The 17,099-nt window shown below is 53.4% G+C and overlaps 6 protein-coding genes across 6 annotated transcripts; 1 reads left to right on the top strand and 5 right to left on the bottom strand.

Annotated features, from left to right (window-relative positions):
* Positions 1–947: 947 nt before the first annotated feature.
* C8A04DRAFT_35242 (uncharacterized protein) lies at positions 948–3,748 on the bottom strand (the record flags this gene model as incomplete). The annotated part of the gene is made up of 4 exons (XM_062783096.1): positions 948–1,883; positions 2,777–3,177; positions 3,232–3,319; positions 3,383–3,748. 4 exons carry the CDS (start codon positions 3,746–3,748, stop codon positions 948–950), a joined length of 1,791 nt encoding a protein of 596 aa, XP_062639308.1.
* A 422-nt stretch (positions 3,749–4,170) lies between these two features.
* C8A04DRAFT_26093 (uncharacterized protein) lies at positions 4,171–5,167 on the bottom strand (the record flags this gene model as incomplete). Its single annotated transcript, XM_062779796.1, has 4 exons — positions 4,171–4,346; positions 4,461–4,596; positions 4,749–4,961; positions 5,048–5,167. 4 exons carry the CDS (start codon positions 5,165–5,167, stop codon positions 4,171–4,173), a joined length of 645 nt encoding a protein of 214 aa, XP_062639307.1.
* A 752-nt stretch (positions 5,168–5,919) lies between these two features.
* C8A04DRAFT_10148 (glycoside hydrolase family 25 protein) lies at positions 5,920–6,655 on the bottom strand (the record flags this gene model as incomplete). The annotated part of the gene is made up of 2 exons (XM_062776482.1): positions 5,920–6,450; positions 6,515–6,655. The coding sequence occupies 2 exons, from the start codon at positions 6,653–6,655 to the stop codon at positions 5,920–5,922; spliced, it is 672 nt and encodes a 223-aa protein (XP_062639306.1).
* A 3,840-nt stretch (positions 6,656–10,495) lies between these two features.
* On the bottom strand, positions 10,496–11,398 carry C8A04DRAFT_10115 (uncharacterized protein; the record flags this gene model as incomplete). The annotated part of the gene is made up of 1 exon (XM_062776469.1): positions 10,496–11,398. The coding sequence occupies one exon, from the start codon at positions 11,396–11,398 to the stop codon at positions 10,496–10,498; it is 903 nt and encodes a 300-aa protein (XP_062639305.1).
* Positions 11,399–14,912: 3,514 nt separating this feature from the next.
* On the top strand, positions 14,913–15,845 carry C8A04DRAFT_26090 (AB hydrolase superfamily protein YdjP; the record flags this gene model as incomplete). Its single annotated transcript, XM_062779795.1, has 1 exon — positions 14,913–15,845. One exon carries the CDS (start codon positions 14,913–14,915, stop codon positions 15,843–15,845), a length of 933 nt encoding a protein of 310 aa, XP_062639304.1.
* Positions 15,846–16,364: 519 nt separating this feature from the next.
* On the bottom strand, positions 16,365–17,099 carry C8A04DRAFT_26089 (uncharacterized protein; the record flags this gene model as incomplete). Its single annotated transcript, XM_062779794.1, has 3 exons — positions 16,365–16,564; positions 16,692–16,827; positions 16,959–17,099. The coding sequence occupies 3 exons, from the start codon at positions 17,097–17,099 to the stop codon at positions 16,365–16,367; spliced, it is 477 nt and encodes a 158-aa protein (XP_062639303.1).

The following is a 17,099-nucleotide window of genomic DNA, read 5'->3' as shown; positions in this document are numbered from 1 at the left end:
CCCCGCAGAGAAAGTGACGGGATGTGACCAGGACTGCATTTCTGATTCAGATTAGAGTCCACCCATATTCATTCAGCTGTGGTGATTATGCATATGGAACATCATCCGGCCACAACATGGAAGTCGATTGTTCCGATCTGCCAGGACATGCAGAGTACGAACGCTAACGGCGGGAATGAAAAAAAAAAAAGAGAAAAACAGAAGGTTAATGTGGTGAGCGGGCAACCGCAAATCCATTAGTTGGAAGAAGAAAACTAGAGGAGAATGACGACTGCAACAGGCTGAAGAGAAATGGGAAAGAAATCCCGATAAAAGTAGAACAAAAAGCTCACCGCCAAGGCCTATCCCCATCCGGAGTGATAGACGTTGGCAGTTACGAAAATCTTTGAAAGAAGATTTTACTTCGCTGACCTGGGGATCGAACCCAGAGCCATTTCGAGTTACGACGGCAGTGGCGGAGCGCCTCCTCCCAATGCCGTTAAGCCAAACCGGTGTTTGTTCTTAATTGGGAGGAGGCGGTTGGAAGTAGGGGACGGAGATTTGGTATATGGAGGGTGGTCGGGGAAGGAGCGGTACTTCCGCCTCCTGGGGCATCTACCGTGCGGAGTCCAGAGACCAGATGAAAGCGACGGGTTCCCAGAGTCGCTCCTTATAGCGCGAGGGTTAATTACTAATTAGATTCAGGTTTGAAAAATACTGCCCACAAAGTATATCTCTAAGAAAAATCATGGAAGCTCGTGTTGGCACCAAATCAATGTTGAAGAACGGGCGGAGGGTTCGGATGAGAAACTTGCAACCTGCTCAATGTCAGGTGTACATCCGTTCGGTGTGGTTGTCGTCGTGGGAGTGCTCGAATCTCAAATGGCTTCATATTCCTGGTCTCTATCTGCTTCCGTTCTGTTTGATCCGGCTCACCCTGCACTACAGTTTCGGGGTCAAGGAGTACCTTAAGCCGCCTCCTCCAGCCGCCCGTTGCCCTTTTTCAGCACCCTCTTCCGGTTATACAAATCCGTATTGAGAACGTTTGTAAACCCTCTCGTCTTCAGCTCCTCCTGGATTTTACTAACCAACCACCCTTCCTGTAACCAACGGTCCACCTCCGTAGCCATGTACCCCGGCAACTTGCGCGCTCGCGGGTCGGTGGTGGTATCCGACGGGCCGTGGTTGTGCACCTTGTGCATCTCGTTTGGGTAGTGCAACACCCACACATCACTGTCCTTCACCGTCTCGATGAGCTCGAACTTGAATAAACACCCGCACTTCTTGCTGGCGCGGTCTGTCGTCGGCTTACGACGTCCCTCGGCCTTCGCCTGCCTCAGTACAGCTTCGTCCACCGGAGCCCGGTGGTGTCTTGCCTCGCCGCCACGAAAACAAACCCATCGCACCTTCCGCTTGCCCGTCACCTTCGCACCCGCGATCCGCATGCTATACCCGCGCGGTAACGTCCACTGGTCCAACTCATCCTGCATCGAGGCGCGCGACGAGACGGTGTATCCTTGCGGAGGAGGCTCGAGAGCGGCCAGGGTGGTGGTGAGAGCATGGACATTGGGATTGAGGTTTGTTGTATTGTCGTTTGTGAGAAGACTCCCGGATGATGGTGGCGGCGGTGGTGGTTGATGAAGGCCTGGAAGTGTTGGTGGGGGTGGTACGGCTGGTAGTGGGGGGCGTTGCGGGGCAGGTGCGATGTGCCCCGCGGGGCCTGCCTGCGCAGCGGCAGCAGCAGCGGCGGCCGCAGCCGCCGCGGGGTTTGTGGGGGAAGACGTCGACGGAACACCCGCGAGAGCAGGAGAATGCGAACTATTGAAGCCCGGGATTTTCAACGCAGTCTCGATGCGGTTTAGTCGACGATCGATGGACCCGAGGGCGGTCAGAATTGCCGCGAGCTGGTTGTGCGGGAATCCTAGGTCCGCCATCGCTGGGCCGGCCGGGTTGTTTTGGGGCATGCTTCGGTGCCTCGCGGGGTCGTTTGCCCCCCCGTAAACCCGTTCTTTCAGGCGGCTTCTGTTGGCGGGTGTGCGCACTGTGTCTGGCGCTAGAACCGGCGTCTTTGGGGCCCGCAGGCCCGGTGCGGAGGGTGTTTTTCGCGATACCCTCAATTCAAGTTTCGCGAAACAGTCGTGGCTCGGGTAGCAAACAAAAATGCGAAAATAAAAATCTTAGAAGAAAGCCCCGACCCGCGTTCAAGCACCTCCCCAGCGCGCCTGCCCGACCGGGCTCAAGATGCGAATGCCGTCACGTGGTCTGCACGAATCAATGGGGAGCTGCGGGAAAAGGCTGTGGGTGCGCCTGATGCGGGGTTGCAGCTTGCCGCGCGAGCCGCTTTAAAAGTGCAACTCTTTTTCGCATTTTGACGGGAAAGACAACAGGAGAGATGCAACTGCATGGGCCACTAAATTGATCCCTGGTTAGACAAGAAGCTGGTTTGCGAAAATTTCCCGCAGAAATCGCGTTATGATGACAAAATATTAACCGAAAGGAAGCGAGAGGACAATTCTCATTCTAAACGCAGAAATGGATTGGCTTCCTATGTAGGTATCCTAAACTGAAACATGTGTTGCTGACAGATGGTTTTTTAGGGCTGGAGAACAACACCTTGGCGTTGCTTTACCTTTCTCCGTGTTCGCTGCGCAAACCCAGAACCTGGTTTGATTATTGCGACCCGACATTGGACCACACACTGCCGCAGGCTCTGCTCGGCACCTCTGCCCAAGAGATCCATTAGGGCAACCCTTCAGGATGGCACCCGACCACTCGCGACGGCAGCAATCCAGCTGACATTCCACCCCTCGCCCCCGTATTTCTTGTCCAAGAGCTCCTTCAGGAGCCCAAGAACCTCCTCCTTGGGGTGTTCGTTCCGCAGCTCTTCGGACCAGCAGCTCTTCATCAGGAATTCCAACATTGGGCCACTGGTGTTCAAGAAATACTCCGTACTATCCATACGGCTTAGGAAGGCAAACACCTCCACGTTCACATCCTGCAGACCTTTTCCCTCGAGCGTTTTCCGGATCCAGTTCACATCACTCCAGTTGCCCCACGGAGTGGTTTGTAACGCCATCTCCCACGGCGCCTCAAAAGGAAAAGTCTGGAAGGCTTCGCGGAGCTCAGTTGCCCAGCCGACCTCCCGGTGCCAAGTCGTAAACCCGAGGACGCCACCAGGCTTGAGAATGCGAATCGCGTCTGTTTGGTGGTCAACTTCTTGCACTCCCGGGTGGATTCATCAGTGAAACATACCGTTCAAGGCGCTTTCAGAGTCAGGTACCACATGAAACCCGATATTGGTAGCGACATGTGTAAATGTAGCGTCGTCGAAACCAGTTTTCTACCCATCACCATCAGTCCCCCGTCACAGTGAGATAAACTTGCGGCGGGTGAGAACGCTTACCTGGGCATCAACCTGTTTCACCTCCGTATTCACCCACTTATCTCTCTCCGACCTCTGCTTCGCTAGCTCAACCACTTGCTCTGAGAAATCGCCACAAACAATTTTGCTCTCGCTTAACACCTTGGGCTTGACGATCTGCTGCAAGATGGGAGCCACAACGCCCACACCACACGCATTCTCCAGGAGCGTGAACGGGGTGTTCGTCTGTTCTGTCAAGCCCATCTGCGCCAGCATGGGTAAGGCTAGGGGGGTGCTGACACGTCGAGCATTGTCTAAGAAAACCTGCTCGAGGGCACTGCCGCCAAGGGTGCGGAAATTGTTGAAGAAATTGTGGAGCTCTTTGGCTGTACGGGTTGCGTTCGTCATGATGGGCGAGGATGCAATAAAGGGTATTACTTGGGTTGTGTGTTTGAGAGCAGAGGATGAAGGCAAGAAACAGTTGTTAATATTGAGCTAAAGCCGTATTAAATGCGCATTCCCATGGACGGTCTTACACAATACATATGTTGCGAAGTCTCCGAGTTGTCATTAAACGCTATGTGTAAGTCATGTTTGGTGTTGGGTTGTTCAAGAGGTACTCTCCGAGAAGTGTCCGAGCCCCCCTTTCACGACAAGAAACCGTCAAAAGGTTCCGAAAACTCCCCCCAAAATTGACCATGAATCAGGGCTGAAATTCAGGGTCCTATTTGCGCATACTCGTCGCTGGGCACTAAAATTGAAAACATTACAGCCCAACTGCCTGACCATCACCAAGCCGGGTCAGTCCCTGTGCCGAAGTTTCTTACGAATTACAGCTTCGAGGCCAGCCGATCCCCACCCGCACCGAGACCCGTGAGGGTTATGCCAATGCCCGTCACGGCTCCATTCACGCCCGCACCGCCAGCTCCAGCGCTCTGCAAAAGAGCGAATAAGCTCCCGGCGCTCACGTTTCCGATCATGCTGTGGATCCAGGAAGCTATTGATTCTAAATCAACTGTCTGTCAGATTCTGTTCACGAAGACCCGCCGAGTGTGTGCGTTTTTGGCTGTAACCGAGAGAGGCCGAAAGGACTAAAGATCAGGAGAAGAGAGGAACTCACGACCAATGACGCCCCCTTCGCCAAACCCGGCGATTTTGAGGAGTGGCATAGCGACACCGCCTGGATTGATGATCAAAATAACGCCAGCGACGATTATAACGGTCTGAACTGGATGTTCTTTGATGAATTCAATGATCTGCTCGTCATCGCAAGGTGGTCAGTTGTGAGTTCAACGTAAATTACTAGGCTATAATAATCAGAGTCGAGCCAAGCTCCCACCTATTCATTGAAAGCATCGTCTCCCACACCTTTCAAGGCCACGATGAGGAAAATACGGATGTAGCTTACCTCATGCCCAAGCTGCTGTGTTAGCTTCACAAGCTGCTCTGCCATCTGCAAAATGGGGGTGAAGTCGACCTTGCCCAGAACTGTAATGCTGTTGACGCCCGGAAGATCCAGAACCCCGCCGCTATCCACCGTTGAAATGGCAGACATGTGCTCTGGGTGCACCGTGACGTATTTGAAAGCACCATAAGCCGCGTGGTGGCCGAAGTCAATAGCCTGGGTTCCGTTAGTGTGGCATTTGAGAAGGGCGGATGCGTTTTTAATTCATGCGTAGAGAACAAAAAGCTAAAGGCCTCGCTCACTGCTTGAATCAACTTCTCTCCGTTTGCATGAGCAAAAAGGATGGCGTGGGTTGTGGGAAGCACAACCGCTGTTGCAGCCGCTTGGGCAATTTGGACGAGGTATTTTGCGGATGTGACCATGTTTGCTGGGGTTGCGGAATTGGGGGTAAGGGACCTAAGTAGTTGCAGGACTCGTTGGGCCGTGATTTGTAGTCGTAGTTCTTGAATCTGAGGTTAGGACCTGGGGGGGTTGCAAGGAGCATGAGAATTTGAGGGAAGAACGCCGAGGAAGGTGCTTCCGTGCTGCAGTGAGGCCTGCAGCGTGTTGGCCTGTTGTGAAGCGTTTGTTGGGGGCGGTGTCACTGCAAACACTGCCTCACTGTGAGCCTTGTGATTCTGAATAAAATTTATGAAGATTCGATTGGGGATGATCCACGTCATAACGAGTGCCTCTTGGTTCTCAAACGGATATCTTGTGTTGGTAATTACCTAGGTACCTAATAATCGACGCTGCTGGCTGGGTGATGAAATCATGGAATTAATAAGGCTTAATTGGACAACATTGTTACACCGGGCACTCCATTGACCCGGATCTGGTCAGGTAGTTAGAAACAAAGCGTCTCGCAATAGGCCGGCCGGCAACCGAGTCTCACGATTCAATGCACGGCTACGGGGAATGAATAGGAGGCTTGATATTTGACGTAATATTCCTCCATTTCTCGGCACGGCTGTGCAAGCATGCAGTCCCCCTTATTTAGGGTTCCAAGTTCTAATCTACAAAACCAGGATAGAGAGAAGGCTAGGGTTTGTTGGTCCGGCTGATTGATATCTTGATACGGTTTCCTGACTCGGTCCACGGCCAGGCCAGCCCCAGACCATCAACCGCCACTTTCTTAGCCCTTGGCGAGCCTCTGGAGGCCGGCCAAGTCGCCGTTGAAGATCTCCGAGTCACCACCGTAGGCGTACGAATCCGAGTTCTGCCAGATGGTCTGGTACGGCCAGCCGCCGGGGATAGTACCGGGGCTGCTAGCATAGCGGGCGAGTACGAGGGGGTTGGTGCTGACGAAGGCGTTGGAGTTGCCGGTGCAGGCGGACCACCACGAGGGGTTGGTGTAAATCAGCGGGTAGACACCTAGGCGAGAGTGGTAACGGTCGCTGAAAGCCTTGATCCACGAAACCATGGAGGCGGCCGACAGACCCCAGCATTGGCCGGACGAGCCGGACTCGAGGTCGAGCATGCCGGGCAGGGTGCGGCCATCGCTGGTCCAGCCACCGCCGTGGGCGATGAAGTAGTCGGCCTGCGCCGCGCCGGTGGTCTGGCCCGGGTGAGCGAAGTGGTAGCCGCCGCGGATGAGACCAGCGTTGGTGGCCCCCGTGTAGTGGGACGAGAACGAAGGGTCGATGTACGAGGTGCCTTCGGTGGCCTAGCGGGGAGACGGGTCAGGGTTCTGCGGCTTTGTGCACAACGAAAAGGCATGGTTTTCTCACCTTGATGAAGACGAAGCGGGCACCCGAGCTGTACGCGCCAGCGAAGTTCACAGTCGGCTGCCAGTGGGAAACATCGAAGCCTTGGACGGCGGCATTCGCCGCGGCCGCGAAGGCGACGCAGGCGGTGAGAGCTGATTTCATCAACATGGTTGGGGAACGGTGTTGTCAACGAATGAGCGTTGATGGACTCCAGCTCCTCCAGTCCCAAAATGTCGGGGATTCTCAACTCTTAAATGGTCCATCACAACAGCACGACGAGGCTACAACGGGTCATCTTCTTTCTTTGCTCCGCGGACCTCGCCGCTAGAACCTCGCGCCGCGAGCCAAAGTTGACGACGTCGAGACGCGCTGTCGGGCCTATTCCTGGAATAGGAAGGTCAGGCAGAGATGGGGATCGGGGAAAGTCGGTGACGCCCCCGGAAGTGGCTAGCCCTACTGCAAATCTATTGCCGTTCCTGTAACCTGAGTTAAATATAGTGGACACTGCACGACGTCGAACCATGTCATGATCTTCGGCGCGTTTTACCACTGGCTGAAATAAACTTCAGCTCTTGTTCGCCTTGTTTCGAGCGATTCGCGAATCTTTTTAAAGCTCGACGTGCAATATGTGGGAATGCAAGTCGTTAAACCCTTCGACTAAATCACCATCGTACACTACAAGAAACAGGGCCGAAATACGTGTGAGATTGTGTAAGTTATTGTAGATCGTCCTGTGTGTCCCCCGCCCTTGGTCCTCAAGGTCGTCCACTGGTTGCAGGACTGAAGCCCTTGCGCTCCCCTACAATTTCCCGTGTCGCCGCCCAAGGTTGTACACTCCTAGTATGGAGGGGGGTAGCTTCCTGCGCACAGCGCTTGTCAGTAGTGGGCTCATAATGGCTTAGAACTTGGAGTTCAACGTAGGTGGCTTGCAGTGGCGAACAACCCCGGATACCTTACCCCCCCACGAGCCTGTTTGTGGGTACAGGGAAGCAAACCAACCGACGAGGTTCACTACTACACTATATGCACTATACTACATAGTACACAGTCGACCATAAAGCGTTCCTTGTCAGGAGATGCATGCGCTTATCGTAGCGCCTAAGCTTCGGGTTTTTCGGATTTTTCGGGCGACTCGAGGCCGGATTTTATTGCGTGTTAGGGGCGCCGCGTTGTTCGTCGAGTCTGTCTGCTTCTGGTGGATCATCAGCCAAATTTACGGCGACCCTGAGCGGCAAATACGCCATGAGATAATACCCCATTTGCCCGTGATGAAGAAGGGCCCGAGATCCGGCTCGTCCTCGAAGAGTTGACACCGAGTGTGTCGGCGCACTCCACGTGGTGAATTCTCTGGGGCGTGGACGATCGTGGTGAGGCACCACGCACAGCAGCTCAGCTACCACCTACCAGGTAGGTCGGGTGATGCAGGAGACGTCGCAGCGCCAGCTCCCCCACGCTTCGACCAACCAGCTGAGAACCTATCTTTAGCGCTGCAAACAGAAGATCAATGAGGACGTTTCCACTTGACCATTTCCGAGACCGAGCGCTCTCTGCAAGTTGGTGGTGTCAGGCTCCTCCCAAGCGGTGTTCGAGCGGGACGATTACCCCGAGGTATCCCTGCTCTCCCTGGCGCGCACAAGCGAAACCGGCGAACGGGTCGTCCACAGCTCAGACGCGCAGCGCTTCTTCAGGTAACGATAGACATTTTTTGACCTCCGGCCTCTCCGCCGCTGTCGCCCACAGTAGTTAAGTTAACCGATATGTTGCAGTTTGGTCGGTGCAGAGATGGGCCAAATGGAGTTTGAGCGCAACCTAATGGCATCGCCAGGCGAGTTTCCCCCTCTCGAACGATCCCTCGACGAGTGGCCGCGATATCTAACCTCGGTTGTTTGACACCTTCTGTGACGTGACAGTGTGAGAGGCTGATTACCCCGGACAACGGGACGGCTTCGTCGGGGGGTTTTCTAGAAAAAGTTGACGCAGCGATCGGTGCCATTACGGATGCCGGGGGGTACATGACGGCCGTCAGCCAAATTCCGGGAAACCACCAAGGACAACGCCCTAGTTAATTCTACAAGGCTCACCCAATCAAAGCTTTATTTCCCAAGAGATGGTATTAGTTAATCGACCTACACTAGAGTGTTGTGCTCAAGAGTGAGCATTTTGTTGGTAATACGTGTTGTCGTGACATTTGCAATGCTTGCGTTTCATGCATTCGTCAAGGAGGAAATCATGCTTTGAGAAATTGGGGCGATGAGTGCAATATACCTCCGTAGCGATTGCCCCACCCGGAACCGCTCGTGCACGGGGCATTCTCCCGGCCCTGCTCCGGAGGCCCGGGCCTTATTCCATCACCTCGGCCTGCAATGCTTGGGTCTACATCTCTCGATCTCGAGAGCATGTACATTTGACGCCAACCCCACGCCCCAGCACGCTCGCTACGACGACACACTTCTCTTTTCCCTGACCGACGCTGCATTCGGCGGTTTACTCCGCTATGGACACAACATTAGCATTTTGTGCGGGCAAAGGCATCCACCCTTCGTTAAGGTGTGCTAGTTCGGCAAGATTGATCATTGGTGACCAAAAGAATCGACCATTTGACGTCAAAAACTCATAGTCCAACATTTGTGGCGCAATTCAATAGCTTGTCTGAAGGTGTGTCCCGGAGAGGTTTCGTATCCGTTCTCATCGAACGGTCGAAGATCGGAAAACACGTTATGTTGCTCTCCTCCTTGACCTTCCGCATCCATTACCTCCTCCGACTTCTACCGGCTCTTTTCTGGGCCCAAGTACTACACGATGGCCTTTGACTTCCAAATTCACTCGTTCGGAGGAGGCTAGCGCATCACTGGTACGGCTGATACCGGCGAGCTAGCAACATTAGATATCTGTAGAAATTTGTAGTAGCAGCGTGCACTCGAGATATCGTGTTGCTGTGTGACTTGTTCAGTGTAAGTCATTCTCCTTAAGCAGTTTTCATCCCGTTAATATTAACAGTAATTGAAATAGTAATTACCTAGTTACTCCCCTGCCCAACCCCCGTACAGCCCTTTATAATCACTTGCTTTGTCGCTCCTTCTCCACAGCCCTCCCACCCGGCAAATGCCTGCCCGGACCGTGGGTGGCGCATTTGAGGGGGCGCGGGCCGCACCAGTGTGCCCGCTTTCTCCCCTTCGTGGGTTCAACTCACGGAGGGGGCATCCAAGAAAACCCGTTTGGGTTTTCGTAGCTGTTCACGACCTCCACGGAGGAAGTGGGCGGTGAGCTTTTTGATGTTTTCTTTTCTTTTTCTTTTTTGATACCTGTGTCCGGTCAGAGAATTATGTACAAATGTCATGCTGACCACGGGGATACGGAGGGCACGGAAATGGCAAGTTCCTTGCCACTGACTCCAGGTCATTGTCTACTAACTAGGGCAGCATGTAAAAATGCAATTGTAGCCATCCACGTTGCTGTCACAATACATTGGGTGTTCGTCATCTTTCCTGATATCACTCCAGGCACTCTAGTCAAAGTTGGTCCTTCGAGCTCTTCGTGTCTTACTCCAGAACGGACCGTCGGGACTGAAATAGAAATAACCCAAGCCTAAACAGTGCCCCGTGAGTATCAAAACGCACAAAGGACCTCGATATTCACAAAAGAGTCACAGAGTTGCCGCTCTCTGGTAGGAGAAACAGTGTTGAATTCGCGTTGTGTCCTTATCCTTACCTAAACATCGTTCTTAGTGTCGCGGCTTCACCATCTTCTCCGGGTAGTTATTATAGTGAGCCGAAGCCGAGGATTCGGTTTGGGCTTCGTAATGGCATTATGGGATCAGCAATATCTGATTAGGTTGGCCCCTTATTCCCTGACGACGCATGCATCCCTTTATTTCGGAGGTCGGCTAACGGTGATGACCTAACTATTCGAGACCTCGGATCTAGCCTTATGACGTTTACGATTACTACTTCCCATTTACCGCTCGTTAATAATTAATACCATATTTAGACATTAGCATAGTCCTTAATCTTTCGAGAACGTCACCAGGAACAGCCAGGCCGCTCGCAAGAACGTTAAACTGGCAACGACAATTCCGGTTACTTGACCAACGGTGAATTCTTCTGGCCCTCGCCCCGCATTATGAGCCCGAAGGGTGAGCTCAGCGGCTGCTAACGAACCCAACCCAAACACCGCATGCCGGAAGAGGGAGAAGCCAACCATCTCTGGCACATGTGTCCAAAACGGCTCCACCACGTCCAAGTCATCCGACGCATACTTCTCCCACAAGTGAAAGTCCCACATGTACCGGAGCCCAAACAGCCAGTTGTGAATCGAATTCAGCCATCGAAAGTCGTAATACACCCAGAAGATTGAAGTCTCCATCATCGGCACCCCGAGACATGTATCGTGCCAACTCCACCAGAAGAAGCTAAAACACGGGCAGTCGTCCGTCTGGTACCGGCCAACGGTGTAGCCGCTCATGAGCACGCCAATCCAGACGAGGCCCGTAAACTGCGTAATGGCAATCGTCACGACCTCCGACCGGGCGGCTAACACCTCGCGCGAGCTAAACGACACGGAGAGGGCGACGTTCTGCGCGTCCAGCACCATGGCGCCCAGCGCCGCGTTCAGACCCGATAGTTTGCCCTGGTAGCTGAGCACCAGTAGTGAGATCCCCAGCGAGAGATGCGTGATAACCAGGCCGCCAGCCAACTCCTTGACGGCGGCATTGGACGGTGAAATCGCCACTGACTTGATCCCCACGATGAATACTAGCATGCCGATCTGGATCCAAAACGCCACGCGGACGCCTACCCCCGCGATATCGCCGTCAGCCTGGGCATTGCACTGGCTGTTGAGGTAGCGTTGGAAGTCGGCCGCGTTCCGGAAGGCAAAGGCGGAGAAGATAATCCCTACGAAGAACATGGCCAGCGCGTTAAGTACGATCCAGCGAGTGCGGTAGGTCCAAGTCCAGGTCGGGGGCGGCAGCATGGGATCTCCAAAGTCCCAGTCTATTGGCGGTTTGAAAAGCGGTCGCGGCTGGGCGTAGATGTAGAAACACTCGACGATGAGAGAGTGGATTTGGTGTAGGAGGAGGAGGAGAACGAAGATGAAGCGGATGTTGGCGGGGAGTGACGCGCCCATGGCGTCGCTGAGGGTTATTGTGTCGGCCATTTGGAATCAGGGGGCCGCAAATAACCATGAGAAATATGTGACGTGGGAGGCATTGTGTGAATTGGAAGAAAGGGCGTGGAGGGCGTGCCGCGTGTGACGTTCCCCGGCAGCAAAACTAACGTCTCACAGTGTAGAGCGGGGGATGATGGGCTATCAACGCAGCCTTGTGGACGCCGAAGGGAATGGAAGCATGGCGTTGTATTATTCCACAGACTAGCGATGAACGTACAGTACCGGGCGGATATGAGGTGGTATTGATGCATGAAGGGTAGGCCACCCGACGATACCATTGGTGATTGGGAAAGCCTGTCAGATGGGCTTGCAGAAACGGCTGGGTTCGGCTGGATGGCGTCGATATGGTCCCGGCCGTTCCGCTCCTACACAACATGCAGACAGAACGCACGAGACGAAAACTCAGCTTTCTGACTCGCGAGGTAACCGAGGGCGCCTTGCGCACCTGTTCTAGTCTGACAGGCCAACTGAATCTCGATTTCCCATCTTACCCGTCACCAGGTACGTGTTCGGGAACACAACTGAGGAGGGTGACATGCAAACTTTATTGGTCAAACTTTCTGCGAGCTTCCCCGCTCTTTTGCGTGCTGTCTGCGAGGGCTTTGAGGAGATGTGTTGTTCTTCAACGTCTTTTTTCTTCCACGATTGTTACCGTCAAGACTCAACACTAAGCCCATCGTTCCCAAATCGAATTTCCTAACCCCGTTGCTTTTGATGGCGAACTACAACTCAAGCTGGGGGGGGGGGGAAACTGTATTTTTGCGCAATCCTGGAGTGGGGGGTCGTCAATATCTGGCGCAGCCACCACGGCGCGTAGAAACCGAGATTCCCGTCCCAGATGGTATACATCGTCGTCACAGCAGGCCTCACGCCCCGGCCCCCCATGATTTCACTTCTCATCGATCTTCTACTTTCCCCGTTAGGCGCGAACGAGCATTCGTGGGTATGTTGACGCCATTCCCTTCTGATCCTATGCTGCTTGCAGCGATTTTCCGCCCCCTTTCCGCCCCTTAATTAACACACTTCTTCCCTCGCGGATAGGATTACCTACCGAACACAAAGCGCACCGACGAGAAGGGAACTGGATACAACGACACTTCACCTGGCCCTTCTCCTTGACAGCGACACGAAATAAATACAAGCCGGACGCGCCGTTATTCACTTGGCATGAACGCCAGGCCAACGCGCGAGCAGAGCGCGAGGCGTTTCAGGCGCAAGAGGAGGCGGCGCTATGGAGAGAACGAGATATGGCGATCTTGCGAGAACAGAGAGGTGCAACAATCGGTGACGTAGACGTAGACCAGGAAACATTTTTCCAGGCCCGAAGAAGGACTCTTGATCTAGCAAAATGGGAAACGAGCATCCGGGAAAAGGAAGCCCTCTTGCGGTCCGAGAGAAAGGCCGCCCAAAAGGAAAGGGATATTCTTCTCAGGGAAGGTAAAGAAGTAGTCGTCAAGGAGAGGGAAGCTCATTTGAGGAAGCGAGAACGGGCGATTCTAAGAGAAAAGGAGGCCTTTCTGAGAGCGGAAAGAGAGGCAGGGGGGAGGACAAGGGAATCATGGACAGGAGAGGGGCCAGAGGGGTCGTTACGGCCTGCCGATGCCACGTTTTCACAACAGCATGAGGGACCGGATATTATCGTCAGGGACTACGAGGAGCATCGCCGTGAAACCAGATATCAAGCTTACGCCGAGGATGCCGTGGATCGCGACATGGGGCGTGCATCCCGGGAGTCTGATGGTATACGACGCGCCGAAACGAGGGCTGTCTCTGTCAGGAGAAGTCATGAGCGTGGCAGCTAGACTCGGCTAGTTGTAAATGTTGGGTACATATTTTGTGTAGATTGGATTTTTAAACGCTGCTGGGCGCATCTTGGTTGTTCGGCTATAATTCCTGCCTGCTTTCTTGGTCACACATCTCCAGTTGGTTATTAATTGGTCCCGCTCACGGGGATCAAGAAACCTTTTCGGTTTTATTTTGCGAGCCACAAATACATTTAAAACCTCGCCTAGTCGTCCTGCTCCAGACCAACTGGTACCAGAGTCTCAGAACTAGCATAATCCCCCTTGAACGTGAAATCGGCCGATGTTCCATCCTTGCCTGTGAACACGGCGGATATCTTCCAACATTTTTAAGTGAAATCCATGGTCACAGTGGGGTACAATTTCCTTGACACCCCTTTCCAGCAACTTGGCGACAATGGGCCCGCTACGAAGCACCAGTGCATCCGCATTAGTGGTGCCACTTTTACATTGGGGTTGGGTGGCTTTCAGGCAATTAGCTAAAACAGAGATGCCCAGCGACTATGAAGATCACCAATTTCTTCGGTATTGGTTTTCTTGTGGTTCCTTTTTTTAAATATTCTATGGCTCTATCCCGTGCGGTCATTGGGTTTGATTTATGTTGTTAATGATTTGCCCAGTTAGCATCTTACAAGATATTTGCAGCCGTGCAGCGATATTAATCACATGCTTCTTGAGGTTTATCATAATAATTCAGGTAATGAAGCCGTAGCTGTGGTATGTTTACTCGGTCGGTGGCATCAACAAACATTGTGACGGTCATCTTGGGGATTATAAATAATTACGTTTCGACGACCCCTGAATTAGCGTTGTTTATATAGGTGTCTCTCCCAGAATGCCCGGTTTTCCGGCATCAAAATTGTCCCCGTAAAACCTAACGTTTAACGCCCAATGTAACCTTCGAATGGCGAAAAAGCTGAGCCTTTAAGAACAACACACAATTTATGAGTAAGAGCCATAGCGCACTGCGTGCAGAATAAGCCAAAATTGGAACTAGTAGGGATATGTTGGCGACCCGGCCGGTTCGTCGGTGTGAGACTTTCCATCCATGGAGACATGAGTCGCGGAGCCCTGACTTAAGTGAGACGAGCGTAGTCATCAAGAACGCATGTGGTCAAGTTACATACCTTAGGTCGGTAGGTAGGGAGGTAGGTAATAAATTAGTCCCTTCTGTTCAAGTCAGCCCGTCTAGGCATCTATTTAGGAGTTAAGAAGCCCTAACAACTCGGGGTTAAATGCAGGGGTAATTACCTGTCTCTCATTAACTGGTGATTTATAACACTTTCTCACGTATTCCGCCGCCCCGAGTCTTGGCGGAGTTCCCCATCACTTTTGCCCAGCGCGATACAAATACATTAATCGTTAATTATTTCGCAACTGTCCGATTTTCCAATTCGACGGAGCCCGATTCAAACGAATATTTATCAACCCTCGTAACAACTTACAACATCATGGGGCCCTCCATACTTCCGGCTCCCCACCCGTTAGGTGTATCCGCAATCGCCTCGGAACAGGGCACTGGTGTTGTCCTGACACAAGACGGTGTCCGTCTCCAGTATAATCAAAGTGGGCCCCTCGACGGCCAGAACCTTGTCTTCATCCATGGCTGGCGCCAGACAGCTGCGCAATGGCAGAAACAAGTGGACTACTTCTCGAACGCTAGCTTCCGGGTTACCACATACGACATGCGTGGGCACGGGGAATCTGAAAAGCCCACCTTCGGCTATCGCGTCAGTCGCCTCGCCGCCGACCTCAACGATCTCCTGCGGCAGCTCAAGCTCACCAACGTGACCCTCGTCGGACACTCCATGGGCTGCTCCGTCGCATGGGCGTGGTGGGACCAATACCACCATGACCACCGGTCCTCCCCCGTCAACGGCCTCGTCTTCGTCGACCAACCCGCAACTTTGGCGCGGAACCCCAACTGGACCGACGAGCAGGCAGCCGAGGTGTCAGCCCTCTTCTTACCGAACCAGGTGTACGACCTGGCCAATGACATGGCGGGCCAGCTGGTGGGCCTGCTGCGAAGCATGTTCACCGACACCATCCCCGACGCCGAGTTCGACTGGATCCTGTCGCAAAACCGGAAGATAAGCGACGCCAACGCGGCTGCTCTCCTCATCGACCACAGCTTCCGGGACTGGCGGGACGTGTTCCCACGCATCGACGTGCCCACCTTGGTCCTCGCGGGAGATCTCAGCATCGCACCCCCACGAGGTGTCGAGTGGATTGCATCGCAGATACCGAGCGCTGAGCACTACACGTTCTCCTCCGAAGAGAAAGGGAGCCATTTTGCGTTCTGGGAGAATCCGGATCGGTTTAACGCTGTTGTTAAGGACTTTCTGAAGCGACGTGCGTCGGCTGTGGAGGTTCCTGGACTGTGATTAGTAGGTAGCAATCGTGCCTGTGCAAGCACTGCTGGGCTAGCAGCAAAGTACGAGAGAGGGAGTTAGGGTAATAGCTGTGGATACGGTTTCCCATTGTAAATACAAGTGTGATTAAAACCCCACTTATCCCCCAACTGTTTCAGCATTCATTTTGTGCTGGACTCCAAAGTCTTGAGGATGACGAGCTTGGTTCAGTGGATCGCGCCTGCCGCAAGTCTTGGGGACCACGAAGACTTTGGCTGTCAACAATAGGTAGTGCGCCCCGGTCAATAAATGGGAGTCAAAAAAGCTTCCGCAACATTCCACCCACGGAACTATTCTACCTAGCTCGGCCATTAATTAAATTTTCCATGCTCTTACACGTACACGTACGTAGTGAGAGTCTCGGAACGACCCAGCCAAATAATCGATTAATTAATTAACTACCAATTCATCAATAACTCAGAACTCCGTCCAGGCTCCAGCAGCCTAAGACTTGACACCTCTAATTAAAGTATCCCAGACCTTGACCAAGACTTACAAGCCTCCTCGCGAGAGCTTCGACACCAAGAACCTTCCACCCACAGCGGCAGCCGACACTGCAGCTCCCGCACCCGCCACGACTCCATTCACAGCGGCCGCGCCCGCCCCTCCAGCGGCCGCGCTCTGGCAAACAGCGAAAGCGCTTCCTCCTACAACGCTGCCGATCCCACTTTGGATACTAGCAGCAATGGAACCTGTGAGATTGATTTTCGTATTAGCTGCCGAGGTTGAGTAGAGGTGGATGTGTTGGGCGGAGTAACGTTTGTGAGAGCGAAGGTATTATAAGGGAGGGTAATGATTGGAAAGGGGGTGGGAACTTACCGGCGGCAACGCCCCCAGAACCAAATCCAACAACGTTAAGGACGGGTAGCGCAATGCCTGCGGGACTGGCCATAAGGACCACACCCCCAGCCATGGCGACGGCTTGGATGGGATGATCTTTTATGTGTTCCACGGCCTGTCCGATCGTGGGAAACTGTTAGCTTGCGATCTACATCTCTGCGTATCCCGGCGCCAGAGGAAGTGGATGTTTGCTCCCCTGTCCACCCACGCTCAAAGGGAGACTAGAAAAGTAGGTAGATAGCTTACGCCTTTTCCGAGCTCCTCGGCAGCCTTGAGAACAGCACCGCCAGTGGTAGCTACAAGGGGCTCAGCGATTGCCCTCGCCCCGGCCAGTTGCGTCGAGGCAACTTGCGTCGCTTGAGCGACGCTCCTCGCAACAGCTTCCAT

The sequence above is a fragment of the Dichotomopilus funicola genome (assembly GCF_033296635.1).
Source record: "Dichotomopilus funicola strain CBS 141.50 unplaced genomic scaffold C8A04scaffold_11, whole genome shotgun sequence".
Classification (NCBI taxonomy): domain Eukaryota; kingdom Fungi; phylum Ascomycota; class Sordariomycetes; order Sordariales; family Chaetomiaceae; genus Dichotomopilus; species Dichotomopilus funicola.
Note: the sequence above shows the minus strand (reverse complement) of the source record. Positions and strands in the feature narration are given on the sequence as shown.